This window comes from Coenobita brevimanus, chromosome 13 (genome assembly GCF_032717465.1).
Source record: "Coenobita brevimanus isolate Jiangsu-jjx chromosome 13, ASM3271746v2, whole genome shotgun sequence".
NCBI classification, from domain to species: Eukaryota; Metazoa; Arthropoda; class Malacostraca; order Decapoda; family Coenobitidae; genus Coenobita; species Coenobita brevimanus.
Genome location: NC_136966.1, coordinates 38,939,631 through 38,951,698, shown reverse-complemented (window position 1 = coordinate 38,951,698; position 12,068 = coordinate 38,939,631). Strand labels below are relative to the sequence as shown.

Here is a 12,068-nt window from a genome sequence, read left to right as displayed (position 1 = left end):
GTGTGTATATATAAATATAGCCACTGGGGGTAGGGGGATCTATCAAGAATACTCCCCCAGTATCCCTGCTTGTCGTAAAAGGCGACTAAAAGGGTTGGTGGAGGGTTAGTGCCCCTCCCCGGAAAACAAATAACTAAAAAGACAAACAGTAAGCCTCGGACAAGGACTGACCAAAAGATGACGACCAAGGACCGGACAAAGGACATGGTAATTGGAACATGGAATGTAAGGGGAGCAAATGATGAGGTGAAAGAGAGAGAGATTGTTCAGGTGCTTGAGGGTGTGATAGTTGATGTATGCGGAATAACGTGAAACTAAATGGAGAGGTGAGAGTGTGAGAGAATGGGAGTATGGATGGGGTATATATGCAGGAGTAGGTGAGAATGAGAGGGGAAAAGAGGAGTATGTATAGTTGTGAGTAAAAGATGGAAGAAGAGCATAAGAGAGTATGGATCAGTTGGGTCAAGGATTGTGTGGGTAAGATTGAAAGTTGGAATACAAATGTGGGCGATTGTGTGTGTGTATGCGCCAACGCAAGAACGTGCAAGCAGAGTGAGAGAAGAGTTCTGGACAAATGTGGAAGTGTGCATGGAAAAGTTTGGAAGGAATGAGAGAGTGTTTTTGATCGGTGATATGAATGGTAAAGTAGGGAATGTGAAGGTGGATGGAATAGTTGGTGAGTGGGGTGTGCCTGCTGAGATAGATGAGATTGGCAGTGCATTAGTGGACATTTGTGCTGGGAGGGGGTTGGTGATAGCCAATACCCTCTTCAGGCACAAGATGATCCACAGGTATACATGGCGAGTGATGACAAGGGTGGATGGTAAACTGAATGAAAGGAAGGCAATGATTGATTATGTGTGTGTGGATGAAAGGATGCAAGAATGTGTAATGGATGCAAGAGCTTATAGAGGCTGGGGGAGTGGACTTTCTGACCACTACTTGGTGGTGGCCAGAATCAGGATCCATTTACGATGGAGAAATAGAAGAAAGGAAGGACGGGAAGAAGGAGTATTTGTAAGGAGAGTGGAAAGGTTACAAGAGGATGAGAAAAAAGCAGAGTATAAGAGAGAAGTGGAGGAACGTTTGGGCAAATATGAATTGGAGCAGATGGGGGACATGGAAGGTGTGTGCAGGATATTCACAGAAGAAATATGTGCAGCATGTGATGTGGTGTGTGGGATGAAGAGAAGACGGAGGGGTGTGCAAGGAACAGTGTGGTGGAATGAAGAGGTGAGACAGGCTGTGGCACAAAAGAAGAAAGCATACAATGAATGGATGAGAAATAGGGGCATGGAAGAAGTTGAGAGGCGGAAGAGAGAGTTATATGTAGAAAGAAAGAGAGAGGTGAAAAGATTAGTAAGAGAGAGTAAGAAGAGAGCGGATGAGGAATTTGGAAGGAACTTGAGTGTAAAGTGGAGGGACTGTAAGAAAATGTTCTGGAAAGAGGTGAAAAGAGTAAGACAGGGTGGAAATGAAGTTAGCAGGGGAGTGAAAGATAAAAATGGTAGATTATTAGTGGAGAAGGGAGAAAAAGTGAGCAGATGGAGAGAACACGTTAAGGAATTGTTGAACATAGAGGATGGAAGTAATGCGAGTATAAGTGGCTGGGGAATGGCTGGGAGAAGGAGGGAGGTGAGAAGACAGGAAGAAATCAGTAGGATAGAAGTTGTGGAAGCAATGGAAAAAGTTAAATTGGGGAAAGCCCCAGGAATTGATGGAGTGTATGGTGAAATGCTGAAGCATGGGGGAGAGATAGTAGTAGAATGGATGTGGAAAATGTGCAGATTGGCCTAGGAGGAAGGTAGAGTCCCGGAGGATTGGAAGTCAGATATAATTATTCCCTTGTAGAAAGGAAAAGAGGAAAAAGAAGTGTGTGGTAATCATAGGGGGATTTGTCATCTTAGTACTGTATAGTAGGAAAAGTGTATGGTAGGATACTTATTGACAGAGTTAGAGTTAGAACAGAGGAATTGATTGGAGAAGAACAGGGAGGCTTTAGGAAGGGAAGAGGTTGTGTGGATCAGATATTCATTCTTAGATCTTTAGTGGAAAAGTTTCTAGAGAAGGGAGAGAAGTTGTATGTGGCTTTCATGGATTTCGAGAAAGCGTATGACAGGGTGGATAGACAAGGATTGTGGAAAGTATTAAGAATATTTGGAGTAGATGGGAAGTTATTGAATGCTGTGAAGAGTATGTATGATGGTGCTAAGGCTGCAGTGCAAGTGGATGGTGAACTGAGTGAATTTTTCTCTTTGAAGATTGGGTTGAAACAGGGATGTGTCGTGTCTCCATGGTTGTTCAATCTGTACATGGATAGGGTAATAAAAGAGGTACAGTTGCGAGCAGATGACTCGAGGCCACTTAGTCCACCAAGATGTTGGTGTTTTATCTGGCAACAGTGGTAGCTGTGGACTTGACCGAGATTCAGTTAGCTGTTCGGGCGAAACAAACCCAGTGATAATTTGTCAGAAGATTGGTTTTCTCTGTCAAAACAAACCTATTACAATCTCTAATCTCATATATGTTAAATACTGCAGCCAACTACTTGCCCTCTCACCCCCCTCCCATCACACGTCCCACCTCGTCCCTCCCTTCCTCACCCACCACCCTCCATATAACTCCCACACCCCCCCTCCCCTTGTTCCGCCTACTGTGGTGTGAATCTTTAACTGTCCCACCTGCTTTGGAGTCAGAGGTCGACGAAAGTGAGGTTAACGGTGAGGGATGCCTGGCATGATGGTGTTTTTTGTGATAATAATTCTAGGTTGCGGTGAAGCTGATAATCCTACGGCATATCTCTTGAAAACTAGTAAAGGTTGTTTGGTTCACGACGATAGTCGAACAAAATAAATCACTACCGATACCCTTGTGTCTCACATGAATGAACGCAGCACTATTTGGATGCCTATGTTGTAATACTGTGGTTATTAATATATCTACCACGTGTATGACACGTTCATCATTATCAGTATAATACGTTTACTTGCATGGTATTGATTGGAGACCAGTTAGAACAGCACATTAACAAATTATCACTGGGTTTGTTTTGCCCGAACAGCTGACTGAATCTTGGTTCAAGTTCACAGCTACCACTGTTGCCAGATAAAACACCAACATCTTGATGGACTAGGTGGCCTCGAGTCATCTGCTCGCAACTGTACAAGGTAGGGTAGTGGATGTTGGAGTGGCCCTGGTGAGAGAGGGTAGTGTTTGGAAACTCCCTGTACTGTTGTTTGCAGATGATACTGTGTTGTTGGGTGAAGACGAAGGAGAGCTGCAAGGCTTGGTGGATGAGAAACGGAATCTAAAGGAGAATGTGGAGAAGAGTAAAGTGATGGTCTTTGAGAGAGGTGTAGTCAATGAATGTACAGCGAGGTTGGATGGTGAGGAATTGGATAATGTGAGTACATTTAAGTACTTGGGTAGTGTGATGAGTAAGGATGGAGGATTGGAGGGCGAAGTGCTTGAAAGGGTACAGCAGGGAAGAAAGGTTGCTGGTTCCTTGAAATCAGTGATAAGAAGCAGGGAAGTGAGCATTGAAGTGAAAAAGTTACTATATGACAGTATTGTGATACCAACTCTAACATATGGAAGTGAAGCTTGGACATTGCTGGAAGGACACAAGAGTGAGAGAGTGGAAATGAGTTATTTAAGAGGAGCCTGTGGAGTCACATGGAGAGACAGGCTGACAAATGAGGATATAAAGCAGTGTTGTGGTGTGGATGTGGATGTGATAGGAAGCGTTATGAGGAATACACTGAGGTGGTTTGGCCATGTGGAGAGGATGGAGGGTGAAAGACTGACGAAGAGAGTGTATGTGAGTGAGGTGGATGGGGAAGAGGGAGGGGGAGGCTGAGGATGAGATGGAGGAATGGGGTGGAGAGGTATATGAGAGAGGGGGGTGTGAGTTGGGAGCGTGGCAGCGAAATGGCGGGGGACAGGGCGACGTGGAGGTGATTTGTTTGTGGCCACCCTGAACGGGATTGAGGCGTCTGGGAATAGATATATAGATATACAGTACCCTCGCGTCCAGCATGTTAATATTGTCATGCATGGGTCACGTGTTGGACCAAAAACGTGTTGGACTAACAATAGAGCTTATGGGGAAAAATGAATTATGTCAACAACCCTCGGAAAAGTCACCTTAAATACCTACCATATACCTATACATATATTGGTACTATTGTAATTATAATAAATGGCACTGTGCTATGAATGATAACTAACCTTTTAGGATAGTGTTGGTGGGCTTGCTGGGAATGGAAGGTGGTATCCAAGGCTGTAGGTAGTCCTACTGGGTCCCCGGAGGATGGCTGCTGGCGTCACTAGCGGGTAATGTCTGTTGCTCCTCCTCAACCTCCCTCATAAATCCTTCGAAATCAAACCTCCCTCATAAATCCTTCGAAATCACACTCAGAATCACTATCTTCGTCCACAGCCATGGAAGTCCTGCTTCTGCTTGTCCTAGCCCTGTAATCCTTGGGAAAGTGCATGCTTCTCACACTGTTGCCAGAGCCCCGTCTCGTGACTGTGGAAAGTGATCGCTGTCGCTGACTTGGTAGAGAATAAGGAGAAGCAACTTTGTTTATAAACTGGTACGCACGCCGATGAGAAGGGTTTCAAAACGATTGATGTTTATTCTAAAATATTAATATGTATTCAGTATCAGGCTAAATGTTCAATGCTGTAGTACGATACATTCTCTGTCGAGTCGCCTGGGTTTTGGTCACACTGTTTTCCCCATCGTATGCTCGACAGGAATCCATCCAGATGAATTCCAAATGCCCGTGGTATCGTCGGCAATTTTACCACGTTACCGTTCCGATTTACCATCGTATCTTCAGCAAACCTGGTATGAAGTGCCGTGTGATAGCCTTCGGCTGCCAGGATCTTGTCTTAAGTTTTTTATTATGATCACGTTGGCTTCATTCATGTCGTAGGCCTTGGCAATGTCAACTTTCCTCTCCCCTTTCTTCTTACTCCCGATGCTTTCTAGCTTGGTGGCCTGAGGGAGGTGCCGACGCTTCTTGGGGTTCTCAGAAGGCTTCCTAGGCATCGTGAGCAGAGTAAAATGCAGTAACAAGGGCAGAAAATGCAGCAAGAAAAAAGCACCTTCCAATGCAATTATGCGACTGAGTGGCTCTGTGGCGGGAGAAATGTAAACAAAACATCACGTGACATCAGAAGCGTTTTTAATTGGGCGGCATCACGATCACGTCACGATAGCGGGCGGGGAAGGCTACTTGATCAGAAGTTTTTCATTGGCTATCATCATCATGGGAATGTCCAGTATGGCCGTGTTGGACCGGGGGTGATCGTGCTAGAGTGAACTCTGCGGATTTGGCCCACTTCTCGGAGCTCTGTGCGTGTTATGCTAACACACTCGTCTTGCAGTAATTAAATCGTATTAAATAATACTAATTAATTGCTCACCGTGCTGGACTCGAATCGTACTGGACTAACACGTGCTGGATGCTAGGGTACTGTATATGTGTGTGTGTGTGTATATATATGTATGTGTGTGTGTGTATATATATGGCCAACGGCCATACCACGTTGATTACACCGCTTCCCGTCCGATCAGCGAAGTTAAGCAACGTTGGGTCTGGTTAGTACTTGGATGGGTGACCGCCTGGGAACACCAGATGCTGTTGGCATCCCTACGTGTCAAGTGGGGTTGGTGGAGGATTAGTGTCCCTCCGTGTAAAACAACTAACTCTTAGCCCTTGGCCACCCCGTTTGGGATACATGGCGTCTGGCAATGAATGAATGAATGATGTGTATGTGTATGCTGTATATATATATATATATATATATTTATATAGTACATCCCCCTAGTCTGCACCTATATGGGTGGCAGAGGACGTCGCATACTAGGAATTCGCGTACTGTGAATACATAAACTTACTGGAAAAAGTACATATTTGCGGCATCCCCCTTCATGGGCAACCCTTGAGATGCCTTTCAGACTTAAATATTGAACCATACAGGGAAACTATCTAAGACATATTACATAAGATAAAGTAATCCTACAAGATCATGGCTTTACTAGGTAAATCATTGGTGGTAGGTGGTGGCGACCATTATCTACTCACTTGATGTAGTACTGCCTACTTCTTCATTAGCCTTTATCATTCTTTTTCTGTTCCTGCCCTCCTCTCTTCCTCCCATCTTTCCTGTCACTTCTTATTTGCTCTTCCTTCCTTTACAGGTGGCTTTACATTGAGTGACAAGCCAAATGGTTTCCTGTAAGCCAAGAAACCATTTACATTGCTGAGTGATAACCATATAACCAAGCCATATGTGCTCCCTACGTGCCAGCAAGTGGGTTGGTGGAGGGTTAGTGCCCCTCCCTGTAAAACCAATAACTGAAAGTCAAATGGCCACCCCTTACAGGATTATGGCATCTGGCATTAGGTACATAGATAGATAGACCTTTACCTGTTATTGCTTCTTGAGGGGGCAATGTCGTGTACTTGGTGTAACCCCGGATTTGGGCCACTCTTTGCTGCCCGTCTAACTTACAAGGAGATGAATTTGCGTACTAATAAAAAATACACTAAAAAAAAAAAAAAAATTGGTCCTCGCGTGCAAAAGGGATATATATATATATATATATATATATTTGCGAGTCATGCATGGTTCGACCGTCGGATTCAAACTGACTGTGTGGTGCGTGGTAGACCGACCTCCCACACACACACACACACACACACACACACACACACACACACACACACACACACACACATGTATGCACACGTGCAGCAGGTAGGCATTTTTATATTTTATTTATTTCTCTCGTATATTAAAATTATTTATTTGAATACTATAATTTTATGTTTTAAGGATTGTACGAAAAATTCGTGGATAATGTAAATCGCGTGAAAAAAGTTCGCGTGAATTAAGGGCTTACCTATATATATATATATATATATATATGTGGTGTGCACACAGGAACCAAACCTCCACATTAATCCCCACACTTTACTGTGGCAAACTGCTGTTAGCTGCTTGGGAACTTGGGTCGCTGCACAGGATGGCCCTACAGGGGCAGTTGTTTGCCTGTGATTGATGGGTCTGCTAGATCAGAGTAGAGTAGCAAGACAAGTACAACAATAACAACTAGAGCAATTGTTGTTGCTTTTCCCTGGTTTGTCTGGCCAAGCAGACTCATTGACTGCAAGCAAGCAGCTGCTGGCCTTTAGCAGACAGTTCCTTACCAAGGTCAGAACTGTGACCTTCCATATGGCGAGGTTCGGTGAAAATGGAGGAGTCATAGCCTCCAAGGGGATGAGTTGTCTTTAGGCAATCTGTGAGGGTAGTAGTCTCAGCTCTGACTTTGACAGCTTGGTAATTGTGAAAGAATTCCCCACCTGGCCACCAGGAGGTGTTGTGCAAGGCCAGCTACCAGGCCTTGGTCCCACATCACTTTCATAGTAGTCCTTCATGAGACAAAGGTAACCTTCCACAAATGGATGCTACACCTCACCCAACAGAAACCTCTAAGTGGACTAATGGGAGGGGGGGGGGGATGTCTGTTGTGCCAAGTTGTCCATCATACAGCTGATTTACTGATACTGGAATTGAGCATTTACCAGAATGTCAGTTCACCTTTCACTTTTTATGTATTACATGGTGTTTTATTCAGTCAGCAGCAAAAGAATGGACAACTGAACAAACAATGATAAGGTTTTGAGCCCATGCTTGGGGCCTTGATTATGGCCACATTTATTCATTTTTGAGATGTTTATTTCATTTTACTTTTCTGCTTTAACAGGAGTCTGCCTTAAAGGGTTTTACTGTACAATTTTCTGTTGTATTCATGCTACCATCAGATATTGTTATTCAGGTTTAGGGTAGATTTACTGAATGGATTAAGTTAGATACAATCATAATTAACCTCTTCAGTTTGGAAAGCCTTTTGTGAATTAATAAAATCAGCTTAAGGGTTTACCTTTTTTTTTTTTTTTTTTTTTTTACCTAGTTGGAGATGAAGCAGAAAGAAGCACTTCACATTCTGCGCAAGTTCGGGAATGAATTGGCTCATGTGAATCCTGAAGTGGCACGTCTGATTCAGTGGCAGAAGCAGCGGCGGCGAGGACAAATGTGCGAGGTGGACCCCATACTGCCATCGCCATGTACAGAGGGATATCGGAACAAGTGCGAGTTTACCATTGGTCAGTGCACAGTAGGTTGACTATGAAAGAGGATAAGAGATTTACAGCCAATCCTGGTGTTGAGTAGTTTGAGTGCCACAGACAGGGTAACAGCCTAATCATATGCATAGGTTTAATCCCTATAAAGTGTTTGGATTTTTTTTTTTTTTTTAATCATGTTATTTCATCAAAAGGAGTAGGCTATTCATCTACCTTTAGATGTACTGGGCTGCTAGACCCTGGCCTTTGGCCTGTACATCTTTAAGAGGGAAATGTGGGATTTGCCATTACCATTTTACCATTTGCTTTATTTTTTACTCTTTTTTTTTTTTTTTTTAATTATATCAGTGTTACCTACAAAAACATGGTCTTTTAAAGTGTCATTCCTGACTTTAAAACCTGTTAAGCCACTTCCCCCAGTTTCTAGTATGAACATATTATCTCTATCTATCTATCTATAGCCCGACGCCCTAATCCCGCAAAAGGTGGCCGCAGACAAAACGCCTCCAAGTTGCTCTGTCACCCACCATTTGACTACCCTCCCCCCAACTCACCCCCCCCTCCCTCATATACCTCTCAACTCCATCCCTCCACTTCATCCTCGGTCTACCTCTCCCTCTCCCTCCCTCCACCTCACCTACATACACCTCTTAGTCAGTCTTTCATTCTCCATTCTCTTCACATGTCCAAACCACCTCAGTGTATTTCTCCTAATCTTCTCAACCACATCCACATCCACCCCACAACGTTCCTTCACTTCTTCATTCGTCAACCTGTACCTCCACATCACTCCACATGCTCCTCTCAAGTAACTCATTTCCACTGCTCTCACTCTTGACTTGTTCCCCTCTTGCAAGGTCCATGCCTCGCTTCCATACGTCAGGGTAGGGATCACAATACTATCATGCAGTGACTTCTTAACTTCCATACTTACCTCCCTATTTCTCATCACTGCTTTCAGTGTACCAACAACCTTCCTTCCCTGTTGTACCCTTTCACGCACTTCATCCCCCAAAGTTCCATCCCTACTCATCACACTACCCAAGTACTTGAATGCACTCACATTCTCCATATCCTCACCATCCAACCTCACTGCACACTCTGTGACTTCATTCCTCTCAAACACCATAACTTTACTTTTGTTTACATTAACTTTCAGCTTCCTCCTCCTACACACTGTCCCAAATTCATTCACCAAACCTTGCAACTCCCATTCATCTTCACTCAGCAGTACTGTATCATCAGCAAACAGCAACACCGGAAGCTTCCAGATCTCACCCTCATTCATTAGAGCCACCCAACATATTATAATAGCTGTAATATTTTGGAACAGATGCCTAACTTATATAGTAGTAATGACTTTCTGTATTTATATTATTTATGTTTCTTAGGTGGGGGTTCCCATCATCCACCCACTTAGTGTAGCGGCACTCTATTTTAGGGTACCTCTGCATTGAGTGGCAAGTCAAATGATTTCCTGTAAACCAGGAAATCATTGACAGCGCTTGGTGGTAACCTTGTAACCAGCCAACATGTGTTCCCTACGTGACAACAAGTGGGTTGGCGGAGGGTTATTTCCCCTACAAGGAAACAGCTAACTAAAAATATGAATACAAAACCTCAGACCAGGACTGACCAACAGGTGATGACTAAGGACCGAACGAAGAACATGGTATGGATTGCGGCGTGGCATGTAAGGGGTGTGAATGATGAGGTGAAAGAGAGATTGTCCAAGTGCTTGAGGTTGCAAAAGTGGATGTATGAGGAGTCACTGGAGAGGTGAGACTGTGAGAGAATGGAAGTATGGATGGAGTTTATATGCAGGAGTAGGTGAGAATGAGAAGGCAAAAGAAGGAGTTTGTCTTGTTGTGTGCAACAGGTGGAAGGAGAATATAAGAGAATGTGGATTCATCGCCTTGAGGATAGCGTGGGTAAGATTGAAGGTTGGACTACAAATGTAGGCGATTGTGTGTGGGTATGTGCCAACGCAAGATCGTGCAAGTAGAGTGAAGGAAGGGTTCTGGACAAATGTGGAAGTGTGCATGGAAAATATTGAAATAAATGAGAGTGTTTTTGATTGGAGATATGAATGGAAAAGTAGGGAATGTGAAGGTGGATGGAGTATTTGGAGAGTGGGGTGTGCCTGCAGAAGTGGATGAGAATGGTAGTGCACTAGTGGACATTTGTGCAGGGAGGGGGTTGGTGATAGCCAATATCCTCTTTCGACACAAAATGATCCACCTGTATACGTGGCGAGTGATGAGAAGGGTGGGTGGTGAACTGAATGAACGGAAGACAATAATCGATTATGTGTGTGTGGATGATAGCCACTCACTCGATGTTGTGCTGCTGTCGGGTGTCTGTCCTTTCCTCTCCTCCAACCTTCTTTCCTTCCATCCTCTTCTGTCTTCCTTTCCTGCTTTCTTTCCTAGTTCTTCTGCCTACGGGTAGTTTTACACTCTCTTTTCTGTCTTTCTTTCCTTCATTCTTTCCTCTTCTGCCTGTGGGTGACTCTACACTGAGTGACAGGCCAAATGGTGTCATGTACACCAGGAAACCATTTATTATGCTGGGTGGTAACCATATAACCACATTTTGGCACCTGGTGGTTTAGTGGGTAATTATTGCGCTCCAGTTGGATTGAGCCAGTGAAGGTTTATATCCAAGGGGTGGTTGGGGTTGAGCACTCATGTAATATCACTCAGGGATGAGTGAGGCTGGTCACCCTCATCTTAAACATCGGGACCAACTTCCTAGCCCTGGGCATCTACGCTCCTCATGGGACAATGTAGGAGTGGATGACGGATAGATGAATGGATGGATGATAGAATGAGAAGGTGTGTAATGGATGCAAGAGCATACAGAAGTTGCAGGACTGGACTTTCTGACCACCATGTGGTGGTGGTGAAAGTCAGAGTTCAAATGAAATGGAGGAGTTGGAGAAGGGAAGGACAGGAAGTAGTCCATGCAAGGGGAATAGAAGGGTTAGAAGAGGATGGAAAAATAGGCAGAATGTAAGAAGAGAAGTGGAGGATCGATTGGATAAATGTGATGTGGAGCAGATGGGGGACATGGAAGGTATGTGCAAGAAATTCAGAGAAGAAATCTGTGTAGTAGGTGAGGATTCCCAACATCCACCCACTTAGTGTAGTGGTACCCTGTTTTTAGGGTAGCTCTACATCGAGTGGCAAGCCAAATGATTTCCTGTAAACCAGGAAAGCATTTACAGCGCTGGGTGGTAACCTTATAACCAACCGACATGTGTTCCCAATGTGACAGCAGGTGGGTTGGCGGAGGGTTAGTGCCTCTCCCCGGAAAACAACTAACTAAAAATACAAACAGAAAGCCTCAGACCAGGACTGACCAAAAGATGACAACTAAGGACTGAACAAAGGACATGATTTGAATGACGACGTGGAATGTAAGGGATGCAAATGATGATGTGAAAGAGAGAGAGATTGTCCAGGTACTGAAGGGTGCAAAAGTGGATGTATGTGGATTAACTGAAACTTAATGGAGGGGAGAGAGTGTGAGAGAATGGGAGTATGGATGGGGTATATATGCAGGAGTAGGTGATAATGAGAGGGCAAAAGTAGTGTGTATTGTTGTGGGTAACATGTGGAAGGAGAATATGAGAGAGTATGGATCAGTTGGCTCAAGGATTGTGTGGGTAAGATTGAAAGCTGGACTACAAACGTGGGCAATTGTGTGCGTGTATGCGCCAACGCAAGATTGTATAAGCAGAGTGAGAGAAGAGTTCTGGACAAATGTGGAAGTATGCATGGAAAAATTTGGAAGGAATGGGAGAGTGTTTTTGATTGGTGATATGAATGGTGAAGTAAGGAATGTGAAGGTAGATGAAGTAGTTGGTGAGTGGGGTGTGCCTGCTGAGATAGATGAGAATGG

The 12,068-nt window shown here is 44.2% G+C and overlaps 1 protein-coding gene and 1 non-coding gene across 2 annotated transcripts in view; both read left to right on the top strand.

The window, feature by feature from the left end:
- The window catches only part of LOC145415573 (tRNA (uracil-5-)-methyltransferase homolog A-like), a 495,026-nt gene that overhangs the window by 97,704 nt on the left and 385,254 nt on the right, over window positions 1-12,068 (top strand). The window contains exon 4 of the mRNA XM_080284796.1: window positions 7,991-8,183. Within this exon, the coding sequence (XP_080140922.1) occupies window positions 7,991-8,183 (193 nt within the window). The remainder of the gene's footprint in view (window positions 1-7,990; window positions 8,184-12,068) is intronic.
- Window positions 5,542-5,660, top strand: LOC145417013 (5S ribosomal RNA). Its single transcript, XR_013900382.1, has one exon. It is a non-coding gene; the product is annotated as a 5S ribosomal RNA (ribosomal RNA).